The 16,522-nt window shown below is 39.5% G+C and overlaps 1 protein-coding gene across 1 annotated transcript in view; it reads left to right on the top strand.

Annotated features, from left to right (window-relative positions):
* Nucleotides 1-16,522, top strand: part of LOC124622442 (putative helicase MOV-10) — a 447,321-nt gene that overhangs the window by 175,462 nt on the left and 255,337 nt on the right. The window contains exon 7 of the mRNA XM_047148140.1: nucleotides 14,604-14,741. Coding sequence (XP_047004096.1) covers nucleotides 14,604-14,741 — 138 coding nt within the window. The remainder of the gene's footprint in view (nucleotides 1-14,603; nucleotides 14,742-16,522) is intronic.

The raw sequence follows: 16,522 nt of genomic DNA on the forward strand, positions 1-16,522 counted from the left end.
CAATATAAGCTTTTGGCCAATAGAGCTTTCATCAAAAATAGATGACACACACACACACACACACATATGCAAATGAAACTCACACACACATGAATGCAGCCTCTGGCTGCTGAAGCCATTTACATTGTCATTGGTAAATCTCAGTGTTTAATTTCTTACTCCTGAACTTCAATTCCTTTTTCAAATTTCTCCTTGGTTTCTTCACAATTGTAGAGATTGTACAACATCGGGAATGTTATCATGTTCTTCATACCCTTTAATTCTTCTACTGATGAGCCCATTCATCATGACCATCTGGTTAATTGCATGTTGGTCCACTTTTGGAATGCAACATTGCAGTGATTCTGTGTGATATGGATTCAACAAATTGTAGATAGATTTTCTGTGATATGTGACATGAGACATCTATGTACAGGTCATGGAATTCCCTTAAATTATGGGTGGTGATTTGTTTGTGGAGCTGGCACCCAATAGCATCCTAGATATGTTCCTTTGGGTTCGGATCAGGCCAATTTGGTGGGCAAGACATCAATATGAGTTAACTATCAGGCTCCTCAAACAACAGTAACATTATATTGGCATTATGAGGTGGGCAGATATCCTGATGGAAGATGCCATTAAAGTGAAATAAAAGATAGGTTCTTGTGGTAGAACTGCTCCAAACAACTTCATTTATGATCTGTCATGCTTCTAGTTTTTTTTTAATAAATGTTATGTTCCTTAAACTTGTCAGTTGCCTTTTTGCCTTTTCGTAGTTTCTTGATGCAGTGGATCTGCTATGCAGTGCCACTGTCTCTGGCCATGTGACATCATTGCCATCTTCAGAGAGCTTAGTGCTGTAAGAGAGTGCCCAACTACTACAACTGACTATGAAATAACGTATTTGCTTTTAACAAACTTACATGTATTCTACCTCTTTCATAAACACATACAGTTGCCAGTATACAGATCACTATGGTATTACTCTCATATAGTTAGATGTATAACAGAAGCTGTTATCCAAACATATGTTTCTCCAATATATTTTTGTCGTGGTTTAGCAACAGTAATCCAGTTTTCAAATAAAAAGCCATCTCTGAAATAAATACCTGCAACACAGACTGTTACAAGAGAGTAGTCAATAGATTACAGATTGTCTCTTCTTCTGTTTCTGGATGGGGCCATTGTCACCAGTCACTTTTGTTCATAAGTTCGAAGGCACCACCTGGCCGTTACTTCAGAGCTTAAGTGGGCCTCCACAAGAGGTGGAGAGACGCATCAGCACCTTGCTGATGTTTTGAGTTCACTCCACTTTCAACAAGTCTGCGCACACACCATAAAAGGGCATGCATTATTGGCTGTTCCACACTTACTAACTACTTAAAATATCTTTTTAATATTTATGAACATCTTTTGTCAGCCTAAGAGATAATTGTCAAACATGTTATTTCGAAGAATCACATGCTACACTATACCATCATTTTTGGGGAAGACATGAAGCATGAATGGTTCGAATCAGTGTTCACATAATTCACATCTGTCATGGTGCCTAAAATTACTGTTACAAGGCTCACAGAAGCCAAGAGTAATGCCTCCCATAACATGATACTGCCCCGCCTTCCTGATCCATGATAGGGTGCATATTTTGAGCAATCATGCAGCTGGATGATAGCATTTCTAGACACAACCATCAGGATGGTGTAACAAGAAAAGTGACTTATCTGACCAGGTGACATATTTCCATTGATTAAAGGTCCAGTCTTGATAATCCTGTGCCTACTGCAGTCTTAACTGACAGTGTCATTGCATCAGTACGGGAACACATAGGGTCGTCTGCTGCAGAGCACCATCTGCAGTTTGTTTTTCTTCTCAGCATGTCAGTGACAATCATTTAAAAGAAGTACAGTGCCTCCGAAAAGCGCACTGCTGTTGGGTTTGTTGCTGCCAGACCCTCTCGCATCATAATACAGTACTTGAGGATGTGGGGTACCAGAGCAGTGAAGGAGATGGGTCATTGTCTGCCCAGGACCACGTGCACATGGCACATCTTGGTTATCGCTTTGTCCTATTTTAACATCACATTTTTGCTTTGACAATTTCCCATGTGAAGTTGGTTAAGAGATCTCCATGTCAGACAGGGCAGGATGTTTCATGGGGTAGCTCTTCTTTTGGTGGTATCCAATCATGTTTATCTCTGTCCTGCCAATGCTGGAACCTCTCTTCTGCCTTTGACTTCAGTGTGGGGGCAGCATTTTTGATAAAGCTTTTCCTGCTGTAAAGACACTGAGCAATAGGTTCATGCCAGTGAAGGGCCTGTCTATCATCTGTGTTGACTTTGCTCCTCAGGATTTCACTGTTACTATCCATCCGATGGCAGGTAGTGCCAGAACTTGGATCTTCTTCATTACGGTCAGTATCTAGCATCCTTTTAGCTGGCAGTAAATTTGGTGAAGTCCAATGTCAACCCGTTTTGAGTGGCAGGATTGACACCACACAGGGGAAGCATATTCTACTAGCAATTGTCACAAGGCTAGAGCTGACGTCCAAAGCACATATGGTCTTGCTCCCCAACTTGCGGCTTTTGAATTTTCTTAAGATACTTCATGGTGCGACCTTCATTCTGACACCATTACATTGCTCTTTGAATGTCAGACTCCTGTCAAGAATAACCCCAAGGTATTTAGGGCAGAGCTGCAGAGCTGTGACTGAGGGAAGTTCCTATCCAAGAGACTTTTAACTTGTTGCATGTTTATTGCAGAGGTGGAAAGTACTGACTACCTGTCCCATACATCCTCCCACCACCACCTACTCCAGTCCGGTCACTAACACCATCTACCCCATCAAAGGAAGTGCTACCTGTGAAACCAGTCATGTGATCTAAAAGCTAACCTGTAACCACTGTGCTGCATTCTACGTGGGCATGACAACCAGCAAGCTGTCTGTCCGCATGATTGGCCACCAACAAACTGTGGCAAAGGAGCAATTGGACTACCCTGTTGCTGAACACGCTCCCAAACAAGACATCCTTCATTTCAATGACTGCTTCACAGCCTGTGCCATATGGATCCTTCTCACCAACACCAGCTCTTCTGAATTGGGCGGGTGGGAACTTTCCCTGTAATACATCCTATGTTCCCGTAATCCTCTGACTCAACCTTCGTTGGTCACTGTCATCCATCCAGCCCCTTCCCTGTTCCCATTCCAGCACTACCCAGCTGTCATTCCACCATCACACCCAGTCAAAAACTTCTCTCCTTTTCTTCTATCCCCCCCCCTTCCCCTCCCCAACCCTCCCATGCCATCTGTCTAACTTGCAGTACTTTACTGTCCACCACTCCCACCATACTATCCCTCCCCCTCCCCACCTCAGCCTCCTCCTTACCCTTACCCAGTTGCCACTCCCATCACGAACTGGTGCTGCTTCTCACAGTGTGGTTTCAGTTGCCTGAGACTGCATTCGTGTGTGTAGTTGCGGTTGCACGCACACGCGCGCGCGCGTCTGTGTGTGTGTGTGTGTGTGTGTGTGTGTGTGTGTATGTGTGTGTGTGTGTGTGTGGTCTATTGTTGATGAAGGACTTAATGGCTGAAAGCTTTATTTGTGACAGTCTTTTTGTTGTGCCCATCTGTGACTCAGTATCTCAGCTATATGGCGAGTAGCAACTTTCCTTTTCATAATATTGTGACTACTGTTTTTCTTGGCATTGTGTACAAGTTAAGTAGGGTGGGAGCAAGAACACATCCTTAGGAAGTTTACCGTATTAAAGGCCATACTCAGTTCAACAAAGGAACACCACTGATGAGATCTATCCTGAAGTCATCCTTGATATGCGTGTACAAGTTAAGTAGGGTGGGAGCAAGAACACATCCTTAGGAAGTTTACCGTATTAAAGGCCATACTCAGTTCAACAAAGGAACACCACTGATGAGATCTATCCTGAAGTCATCCTTGATATGCTGGGTAAGATTCAAAACCTGTTCTGTGCAAGATTGCCCAGATCGGAAGCTGGCTTATTTGAAGCAGATTCTGCATCTAAGGTGTGTGATGTGAAATACTGCAAAACGTTACACTTCCATACTTTGAATGAGATCTCTCTATAACTCATGTCATGCCATCTATTCTTGTTTTGCAATCATTTGTACCACATTGTGTTTCTTAAATGTATACAATATCTCATTCATGTTTTTGACTTAAGTCAGGTAATAAAATTGATTTGGTTGATGAAAATTGCTCGATGATGCTTGAGATTGTTCTTAAGGATGGTGTTGAAAAAGATGTATTCTGAAAATTCATGGTTGTCATGGTGGCCAGTCATTTGTCAAGCCCAGTGGCACTGTTACCAGTGTACACGGGGTGATCTTTTTTCATGTCAGAACACCACATGCGGAGGTACCTCTCTTGTGTGCTGAATGGTGGGCTCTGAAACATTCGCACCAGCATTGTAGTATGTCATCAAATCCTCCACAGAGCCTGCTTTACAGCCATCCGACTCGCACGTTTTGAGATCAGGTGTGGATGAGCAATAGCTTGTCACCTACACGTGATTTCACTGTCCTTCAAACTCTTTCCATTGACTCTTACTATCATAGCACACAAAAAGCTGACCATTTTCACCATTTCCAAGATGCTCATACCCGGCCTACTTATCCCCTTCCCTGCTCCCACTCCAGCACTGCACAGCCTTCTATTCCGGCAACACATCCTCCAGTCTTTTCCTCCTTCTCTGGTTCTGTGCTTTACTGCTGTATGTGCGTGTGTCTTCTACTTCAGAAGAAGGCCTTTTGGCCAAAAGTTAAAATTTACAGAATTGTTTTTGTTGTGCCTGTCTATGACTCAATATGATGACCAGCAATCTATCCTTTTCATAATTTATAACTTGACTTATTCCACATCTCTGAAAGGTCTCCTTCATTTTGCTGAACACAATAAGTAAGTAACTGACTGGTTTAATTAATTGGTGTTATAGATGCTAAATAACTATAAATAGGAATTGAGTACAAACCTGCTGTTTAGCTTGATATTTACATTACTACACAAATAATTAATGGGTTACAACAGTTCATTTCACACAGATAAAATTGACATCTGTTTGTGCTGAACATGGCTACTGTCATGGTACTAACAGGATTGTGAATTTGAATACTGTAGTGATGCAAAATTACATCATGCACGAATATAGTTTGTGATCTTCTAGTAAAATTTAGCTTTTTTAGGGTTAAGATCCCCCCATGAACCATGGACCTTGCTGTTGGTGGGGAGCCTTGCACACCTCAGCGATACAGATAGGTGCAACCACAATGGAGGGGTATCTGTTGAGAGGCCAGACAAATGTGTGGTTTCTGAAGAGGGGCAGCAGCCTTTTCAGTAGTTGCAGGGGCAACAGTCTGGATGATTGACTGATCTGGCCGTAATTTTTGTCAAGGGCATGCAGCTTTACTGTATGGTTAAATGATGATGGCGTCCTCTTGGGTAAAATATTCTGGAGGTAAAATAGTCCCCCATTCAGATCTCCAGGCGGGGACTACTCAGGAGAACGTTGTTATCAGGAGAAAGAAAACAGGCGTTCTACGGATCGGAGCGTGGAATGTCAGATCCCTTAATCGGGCAGGTAGGTTAGAAAATTTAGAAAGGGAAATGGATAGGTTGAAGTTAGATATGGTGGTAATTAGTGAAGTTTGGTGGCAGGAGGAACAAGACTTTTGGTCAGGTGAATATAGGGTTATAAATACAAAATCGAATAGGGGTAATGCAGGAGTAGGTTTAATAACGAATACGAAAATAGGAATGCGGATAAGCTACTACAAACAGCATAGTGAATGCATTATTGTGGCCAACATAGATACCAAGCTCATGCCTACCACAATAGTACAAGTTTATATGCCAACTAGCTCCGCAGATGATGAAGAGATTGATGAAATGTATGATGAGATAAAAGATATTATTCAGATAGTGAAGGGAGATGAAAATTTAATACTCATGGGTGACTGGAACTCGATAGTAGGAAAAGGAAGAGAAGGAAATGTAGTAGGTGAATATGGAATGGAAGTAAGGAATGAAAGAGGAAGCTGCCTGGTAGAATTTTGCACAGAGCGTAACTTAATCATAGCTAACACTTAGTTCAAGAATAATAAAAGAAGGTTGTATACATGGAAGAAGCCTGGTGGTACTGGAAGGTCTCAGATAGACTATATAATGGTAAGACAGGAACCAGGTTTTAAATTGTATGACATTTCCAGGGGCAGATGTGGACTCTGACCACAATCTATTGGTTATGAACCGTAGATTAAAACTGAACACTGCAAAAAGGTGCAAATTTCAGGAGATGGGACCTGGATAAACTGAAAGAACCAGAGGTTGTAGAGAGCTTCAGGGAGAGCATTAGGGAATGACTTACAAGAATGAAGGAAAGACATACAATAGATGAAGAATGGGTAGCTTTGAGAGACGAAATAGTGAAGGTAGCAGAGGATCAAGTAGGTAAAAAGACGAGGGTTAATTGAAATCCTTGGGTAACAGAACAGATTTAATTGATGAAAGGAGAAAATATAAAAATGCAGTAAATGAAGCAGGCAAAAAGGAATACAAACGTCTCGAAAATGAGATCGACAGGAAGTGCAAAATGGCTCAACAGGGATGGATAGAGGACAAGTGTAAAGATGTAGAGACGCATATCACTAGTGGTAAGATAGATACTGCCTACAGGAAAATTAAAGAGAATTTTGGAGAAAAGAGAACCACTTGCATGAATATCAAGAGCTGAGATGGAAACCCAATTCTAAGCAAAGAATGGAAAGCAGAAAGATGGAAGGAGTATATAGAGGGTCTATACAAGGGCGATGTTCTTGAGGACAATGTTATAGAAATGGAAGAGGATGAAGATGAAAATGAAATGGGAGATACGATACTGCGTGAAGAGTTTGACAGAGCACTCAAAGACCTAAGTCAAAACAAGGCCCCGGGAATAGACAACATTCCATTAGAACTACTGACCGCGTTGGCAGAACCAGGCCTAACAAAACTCTACCGTCTAGTGAGCAATATGTATGAGACGAGCGAAATACCCTCAGACTTCAAGAAGAATATAATAATTCCAATCCCAAAGAAAGCAGGTGTTGACAGATGTGAAAATTACCGAACTATCAGTTTAATAAGCCATGGCAGCAAAATACTAACACAAATTCTTTACAGACGAATGGAAAAATTGCTAGAAGCCAACCTCGGGGGAAGATCAGTTTGGATTCCGTAGAAATGTTGGAACACGTGAGGCAATACTGACCCTACAACTTATCTTAGAAGAAAGATTAAGGAAAGGCAAACCTACGATTCTAGCATTTGTAGACTTAGAGAAAGCTTTTGACAATGTTCACTGGAATACTCTCTTTCAAATTCTAAAGGTGTCAGGGGTAAAATACAGGGAGCGAAAGGCTATTTACAATTTGTACAGAAACCAGATGGCAGTTATAAGAGTCGAGGGACATGAAAGGGAAGCAGTGGTTGGGAAGGGAGTAAGACAGGGTTGTAGCCTCTCCCCGATGTTGTTCAATCTGTATATTGAGCAAGCAGTAAAGGAAACAAAGGAAAAATTCAGAGTAGGAATTAAACTCCATGGAGAAGAAGTAAAAACTTTGAGGTTCGCCGATGACATTGTAATTTTGTCAGAGACGGCAAAGAACCTGGAAGAGCAGCTGAACAGAATGGACAGTGTCTTGAAAGGAGGATATAAGATGAACATCAACAAAAGTAAAATGAGGATAATGGAATGTAGTCTAATTAAATCGAGTGATGCTGCGGGAATTAGATTAGGAAATGAGATGCTTAAAGTAGTAAATGAGTTTTGCTATTTGGGGAGCAAAATAATTGATGATGGTCGAAGTAGAGAGGATATAAAATGTTGACTGATATGGCAAGGAAAGTGTTTCTGAAGAAGAGAAATTTGTTAACATTGAGTATAAATTTAAGTGTCAGGAAGTCGTTTCTGAAAGTATTTGTATGGAGTGTAGCCATGTATGGAAGTGAAACGTGGACGATACACAGTTTAGACAAGAAGAGAATAGAAGCTTTCGAAATGTGGTGCTACAGAAGAATGCTGAAGATTGGATGGGTAGATCACATAACTAATGAGGCGGTATTAACTAGAATTGGAGAGAAGAGAAATTTGTGGCACAACTTGACTAGAAGAAGGGATTAGTTGGTGGGGTGTATTTTGAGGCATCAAGGGATCACCAACTTAGTATTGGAGGCCATCGTGGGGGGTAAAAATCGTAGAGGGAGGCCAAGAGATGAATACACTAAACAGATTCAGAAGGATGGAGGTTGCAGTAGGTACTGGGAGATGAAGAAGCTTGCACAGGATAGAGTAGCATGGAGAGCTGCATCTAACCAGTCTCTGGACTGAATCCCACAACAACAGAGTTAAGATGATGTGATCATACTGTTCACTCCATGGATCCACAGTGAGACGATTCTTGATGATGTGGAACATGTCCAAAAAATAGAAATTCATTAGAACCAGAATGCTAGTATTCCCTTGGCAGATCCTAAGTTGAGGGTCTTCAATGATATGCAGTAAGGCAACAATTTCAAACACTAATTTGCTATCACAAACTTTTAAATGTATGTCAGCATAAAATTATACCTAATCAAATTGGACGAGAGTGAAACTGAAGTTAAGTATGTTAAGATTTTACAGATGATAAAATTTTCTACTTGCATAACATCAGGAAGAGACCTAGAAACTAAAGGATTTTGACTATCAGATATAGATAAGTGGACAATTTTACCTGTAAATACAGAAGAGCATCAGATGTCCTACATTCATTCACAGTACTACACTAGGAGTTAAGATTGATGCTACACCTGGATGCGGGAACATTTACAATAACCTGACCTGTATTAATCTTCATATAGATAAGCCTTACCAGCCAATGATCTTCTTCAGTGTGGATGCACACACATTGCTCAAACTCTTACAGGAATCGGTTGATGGGCTACCACTAGTAATGACTATAGTGAGCAGGAGCACTACAAATGTAGTGTGTGGACAGTAAGCTGAAAGTGTGGGTCTCGCAGGAAGCATGTCAGAGATAATTTCCCACAGTCGCACTGTTGTCTTTGTCCTTGGTGGCTCAGTCGGATAGAGCATCTGCCATATAAGCAGGAGATCCCGGGTTCGAGTTCCTCTCAGGGCACACATTTTCAACTGTTGATATTTATCACTGCCTGTAAGCAACTAATGGTCTGGATTTCATTGTAATTTCATGTATTAATCTTTGGTCACTGTTCAGAAATCTGTGGAGCAAAGCATAGATTTGTAGCAATTGTAATTGAAAGAACTCCAGGAAGTCTGTTCATTAAGTGATTATCTAAAATAATCTGAGGAGTTAGTTAAAATATAACATTATAATGTCAGTGTAAAATGACTAAAAATTTATTATACCTCAGACATCACACGACTGAAAGTAAGTAATAGTCTCTTAAGCAAAAAAATAGTAAATTAATGCCTACATCTGATGGGGAAGTATTAATCCAAATCCCTCAAATCTCACCACTCACAAGATTTTCAATACATATTATACACAGGGTGAACATCAATAAAACTGGCAAACAGCAGGGACGCATTCCAGACCAGAAATGGAGGAAAAAAAGGTCCTACAGACATGCATCCAGAAATGGATGGTGTGCATTTCAATGACAACTAATCATCCCGAAACACAATACAGAGCTGCAGCGCATCCACGTCACAACAGATTTTCCCCGAAACACAATACAGAGCTGCAGCGCATCCACGTCACAACAGATTTTCACAGTGGCCTCTATGAGATTGCAGGTGATAGGGACATATCAGTTGTGATGCAGGATACACGTAATTGTACTTTGACTTACACTGTGTTGGTGGGCCACTTGTCGGGAGCTTGTGCTAGGGTTAGTCTCAGTATCCTGTAGAACACAGTCCTATAAAATGTGTACACACATTGCACTGGCTGCCTGCCTGCATGTTTGTCTGTCAGAAAGGACCCATGATCACACAAATACCCAAAAAAGGCTTGAAATGTTGTGTTATATGGTTGGTGCCTGTGTGGGTTCTTGTTTTGTTATTGCTGTGCTGCTTCTTGACCGTTACACAAACACAATCTCAGATTGTTCCCGACATGAATATCGGACCATTCTGCTGCTTACAGCATGCTACATCAATCACAGAGCCTGCAACATACAAGAAACACAGTACGTCATCTGTCATGGCAATGATGCATTTCGGCACACAAGCCCATAGGACCTTTTTTCCTCCATTTCCAGTCAGGAATCTGTCCCTGAAGTTTGTTGTTATTATTAGTGTTCACCCTGTATATTCAATGTACTTCTCTATAAATCTCACACAGTTCCAGTTGTTTACAAGAAACGTATCAGTGTAATCTAGCTCACTGGTCCTTTGTGCCACCTAATAAATGAATAAATGAAACCCAAATGATTCTTTATCTTCATTAAAGTTAATAATTGTTTCTTTATCAACTTTTGTACAATAACACAAACTACTTTTATTTGGCTTCCATATCTGGACATCAAATACACTAGATAATACTACCGAACGTCCATACAATATCTTTCATAAAGTCATGAATACTCTTCTTACAATCTGTTTATATACAACAGTGAATATGCGTATCTTTAACATACCACAAGGGAAAAATTCTGCAGTGGGTACAGTTTTTGAGTTATAAACTTCATATTTTGTAAGTTAACATTAAAAACTATTAACTGCACTGTGATCCAAAAAAGAGAGCTATAATATACCTTGTATCTTTATTACAAAGTATTATTAGAAAGCTTACACAATCTCATGTCGTGAGAGTTGTTGAACAAAGTGACATATCTTATATCTTCTATAGATAATCACTTTTATTTGCAAATGTCACATGTAAACATTTTTCCCCTTTGTGAAACCCCAGAACAACCACTGTGAGCTCACACTGGCTTCTGAACACACCTGAGCCATGCCCTTTTGGTTTAGGGATAAAATAAGTCATTACAACATGGACAAGGAACATCATCATCATTGTCATTAGAGAAGTCCATATCTTTCTCACCTCCAGTAGTCCTATCAAATAAAGTTTCTTTTTAGTCTGTTTATCTGCATGTCCAATGTTCTTTTCATGATGACTTTGGCTTTTACCTCTGAAACATATGGACTGCCAGTCAGAATTTGTGAACTCTTCAGTTTCTGTTTGTTAGAAACTGTTTCTGTGTATCATTCAGTGTAAGTAAAAGTAGACTGGATTCAAGGTCTTTAACATGCTATACTAGCTCAATTTCTAGCTCTGTTGGAATATTTCCCGGAACTAACATAGACTTGCCTAAATATAACCTCCTTTTGTGTGTGTGTTCTGCTGCCACTTGGTGAGTAGATTTTTTTTATCTATCCAATTAAATTATTTTGTCAAAAATTGATTGTTTTTGTTGTTATGCTGTCACATACCTTTGACATAACAAAGAATATAATGCAAGACAGTTTGCTGGCATTTCATTGTTCCCTTTCTTATACTGAGGCTTAACTATATGATATTTCACCCAGGCAGTCTTCTTAAGAGGCTTAATCATAGCTTATTCCATTGTATTGGAAAATGTGATAAATCGCAGGTTACACAAACAACATAAATGGTTACTTAACTCATGACAACACTATTTAATTAAGTGTGTTGGTATTTTGTCACAATCACTAATATCTTTACTTTTAAAAGTGTGAAAATAGATTTTACTTTTTTTGATTCAGTTGAAGTTTCTTCTTCTCTCTGTTTAACACTTATTTTCCTTAAGTGTAAGTAGCATTCTGCAGTATGTGCCAATCGGTTGTGCACATCAAAAAATAACATTGATAAGTACTGCACAAACAACTCTATCCTTGACCATGGAACAAGAGTGAACTTACAATTACCAGGAAAGAATAAACATAAAACTCAAAATAGCATTTTCTACCAAGGACTGAAACAGTATAATAAATTACAAACAGTGATAAAAGACATTGCTAAAACAAACTTGTTTAAAAAGGCAGTTAAAAAGTAGCTGTTAAGCGATACATTTTTACATTGAAGGATTACTTGGATAATATAGAGTAGGGTTTGGTAAGAAGTGTGACACAAATAAGTAATAATAATGATAATAAAACATATAACATTCCACTAAACAATTTCACATTGTATTTTTTTCTTCCTTTTTCCTTTTCTGGAGAATCTTACTTCCAAAAGCTACGCAGTCTTATACTCTCTCTGAGCTCAACCTCTCACTCATTATAGAGGGATGCTGACTCAGTGTAGCATTACCCTTGTTTATTATTAAATAGTTTACTTGTAAAACAGTGTAGTACACGAGGGACTAACTGAATGCAGGAACACTGTTTTGATCAGAGCGTGGCCTTGTATTTGGAGGGTGGAGGCTCCAATTTTCATCCAACCATCCTGATTTAGATTCTCCTTTGTTTCCCTAAATTACTTCTAGTAAATGCCAATACCTGCTATTAGGCCATGGCAAACTACCTGTCCCATCCTTATCGTACTAGACATGAGCCTGTAAATACTTGTATAATTACTTTATTTTTGTCACTCTTAAATAGTAACACCAAGACATATCCCATATCGTCATAAAAGAGATCTGTGGACCAATAAAATTACTACTACTACTAATAATAATAATACTAGTACTACTAGTTCTGTAATTGCCAATGGTGCTTTTACTATCATGAACTTCTAAATAGCAGTTGTATTTAAACAATTAATTTTGAACATTTTAGCAGCATTTCAAGAGTGACATGAACTTTCTTGAGTTTATAGAGCTACAAACATTCAGAGGCTATTCAGGTTCATTTTTTGTTGTAGCTGACTTATGTTTCACTAGTTTAATTTGAGATTAGAAATATGATGGTGTGGGTTTCAAATACTTGTTGGTCTTCATATTGTTTTTGTAGTTCTAACAACTTTTGGTAATGCATTTTGAATTTGTGTAAAATGTCAAGTTGCTTTATGGTTCCAACTACATATTGAAGAAGACTTCTTTCTGTAGCTTTCTAAGTAAACTGGTGAAATGCAGAGCATTAAGATAACATGGTTTGAAACACAGCTTTCAACCTTTTGCATGGTGGGCTTAAATACTGATTACTATTAACAGAAACATTTCAGTTACTATGTTGAAAAATTGCTTATACATGTGTATCATACAAGTTTATTGAATATTGTAGTAATGCTAGCTGATTGCCTGTTTTTTTTTTTTGTTTTTTTTTTTTTTAAGGTTTCCTCCCCCCCCCTCCCCCCCTCCTCCATCCCCGACCTAGCAGCCAGTAGGAGTGAAATGCTTTTGGGACTGTCATCAGTCATCCATTGACCACAAAGGAATTTGGATATGACTTTCAAAATCAATCATTCTTGATTATTGTTATCCACAACTCTCCCAGTATTGATAACTGACAACCTATGGAGTTTTTCCAGATAGTAAGAGATGTGTGTACCAAGTTCAGTTGAAATTGTTCTAGCCATTTCTCACATGCCTTATACATCACCCCATTTCCATCCTCTCCCCCACACCCTTTCCTGGGTCAATTTTGATCAGATATTCATTGTTTTTTTCACCACTTTTATATGATCCATTCCTGTCCCCACCACTGTCCCTACCAAGCTCCTAGGATTGGAATGCCATAAGATCTGTTACTAGTCAGGCTAACAACTCTAAAATCTTTAGATTCAACACTAATATTGGTAGTTCTTGATTATTTTAACATGCCACCTTCCTCTCACCCCCACCCCTCTCCTAGTGATGCTAGGGGTGCCTTGTCCCCCACCCTCCCCACCAGACTTTCTTTTTCTCCAGAGAGCAAGTGATGTGCCAAGTTTAGCTGAAACTGCACCAGGCATTCCGAATGTAAGCATACATGTCAACACATTCCCACCCCTCTATACTCAAATATTTGTGCTATGAGTGTCTTACCACCACAGTAATTTTTCTTAGATATTAAGTCATATGTGTACTACATTTGGTTGAAACTGTTCCAAGCATTCCAGAGTCATGCTTTATATGTCACCCCATTCTATCACCATCCCTATCCTCAGTGTCACCACAATGGTCACCCATCAGTGACCCCAAAAATTTTATATCTGAGAGTAATTTAGTTTGTTTTTGATTCTTTTAATTGTCATCCCCACCCTACTCCTGATGGTAATGTCAGTGGTGTACCACAACAGGAAATGTTTTCCATGTAGTGAGTCATATATGTATCAAGTTCAATTGAAATTTCTTCAGGCATTCCATAGTTGTGCTCAGATGTCTCTTCTTTGTCACCCACAAGTCCTACAGATAGGGATACTTTGAGTGTTTAACGTTTATATGAATTGCCTCTCGGCACTAACTTTCATATGCGTACCAAGTTTGGTTGAAATTCCAGAGATAGCCAGGAACACTTACACTCTCTCTCTCTCTCTCTCTCACACACACACACACACACACACACACACACACACACACACACACACACACACACACACTTGCATGTATCTGTGCAATTAAGAATATTAACTGAGAAGAGTCTGGATTTTCCATGATTATTTGTGTATTGTAACCACTACATAATTTGTGGTTTTATGTATTTCAGATCAAAGAGGACCTTTCCTTGCATTGTTCCTCTTAGTGACTATCCGATACCAGCTGATGTGATAGAGATGATTAACAGTGGATTTGTAGAGAGACGAGAAATGGCAAGTAATGTAAAGGATCAGCTAAAAAAATTTTTGTAAGTATGATTTAAAATATTACTGCTGGATGTAGATATTTAGTTCTATGTTGCATAGATGATATTCACAATAAACTTTGTGATGTGGAATGTGTCAGTGGATTGATTGTTTTATTGATGTGTTTCTTCATTTTTGTCCATAGTTACAAACTGATATTGGACAAGTCACTTTTGGTGAGATGATGAGCTGAGACAATATGAATTTATGTGTGATTATTGTAGAATTGCACATCTACTACAATATAAATAAGAGGAAGTTCACTCACTTAACTTGTCAGGGAGAGCACGTTTTGATGAAATTTGCAAATGACTTTGGAATTTGAAAGTTACTTGTTATGTAGTGTGTAGTAAATGGATAGTTAAAAAATCTATTTGCCAAGCAGTGGCAGGGGACCACAAACACAATGCTTTCAGAGCCAGTGGCTCCTCCTTCTGGCAGAAAAGTTGAAGGGCAAGGAAGAGGGGTGAAGGAAAAGGTTTAGGTCAAGGGGTATAGTTCAGAAAAGTCACCCAGAACCCGGGAGACGTACTGGATGGATGAGAAGGAAAGAGTGATTGTTGGGGATAGCACTGGATGAGATTTGAAAACCTGAGAGCTTAAAAATGAAAGGCAGGGTAATACAGAAGACAGAGATTATTGCTAAAACATTGTGCATGAATTAATAAGAGTGAAAAGCTAAGTAAGTGCATTGTATGTACCAGAGGTGGGAGTGGGACGGCGAAAAATAGATAAGTCAGAAAATGAAAATGTAGAAGACTAAAATGGAGCGAAGAAAGGAGTAGTTACTTTGCCTATCATTTCTTCTTCTTTTCCAATAATTTTTTCAGATCATATCAACCACTTTTGTGGTGATAAGTTCTTGCCCTCTCTTTGTCTCTTGTTAACCATTGTCTGTTCTCATGACTTTCATGCGAATTTGTCTGATTTTTCCGAAATTTTCCCTGCTTTTCTTCCATTTTTCTAGCTTTTCCCGCGCTCTGCCTCCCATTTTTGCCATTACCACCATTTCTAACACTCTAAACTGTCCTCTTTTGCCATGATGAATCCCATCACATATTACATTCGTTCCTTTTGAAAATATGCTTTTGCATTATCAAAATTAAAGTCCCACATTCTGTTTCTTGAAACCTGCTTGTCCCTTGGAGTTATTCCCTAAGGCCTAAGCTGAAAGTCCCTGTTTCTGGATATAATCCTGCTCTACACCAGCCTCTTTTACAGTTTGAAATGCAGCAATCTCTTGCTCTTACCTGATTAATCTATGATGTATACACCTCATCTGTGGGTTTCCACTCCACCATACTTCTCTCCTTCTACAAAATCCTGCAGTACTTCTCTCCTTCTACAAAACCCTGCAGTTATGTGCTCCTTATGTTTCCTTGGATAGTATCATCTGCCAAGTCAACTTCAGACTGCAACAACATTCTGGACTTCACCTCAAAAAGCTATCCCACCTTCTCCTAAACTCCCTCAACAAATGGTGTTTGCCTTATTGTCCCTCTGCAGCTCCCCAAACACCCACACCATCAACCACTACTCCTCTCCTACAAACCAAGCTTGGACAACCTCCTTAACATCCTTCAGCCTTCACCACTGTCTCACATACCAGTAATAACTTATAATCACAAGAACCAGTCACAACAGTACAGTGTTCTCAAGTTCTCATCCAAAGCACTCTTCTCCTCCCCTGCCCCCTTTACACCCTGAATCTGCATTTAACCATGGTGCTTTGGTGAAGGACCTACGTGCCATTATACGTAATGTCAACCGGAAATATCATTCT

This window comes from Schistocerca americana, chromosome 7, assembly GCF_021461395.2.
Source record: "Schistocerca americana isolate TAMUIC-IGC-003095 chromosome 7, iqSchAmer2.1, whole genome shotgun sequence".
Lineage (NCBI taxonomy): Eukaryota > Metazoa > Arthropoda > Insecta > Orthoptera > Acrididae > Schistocerca > Schistocerca americana.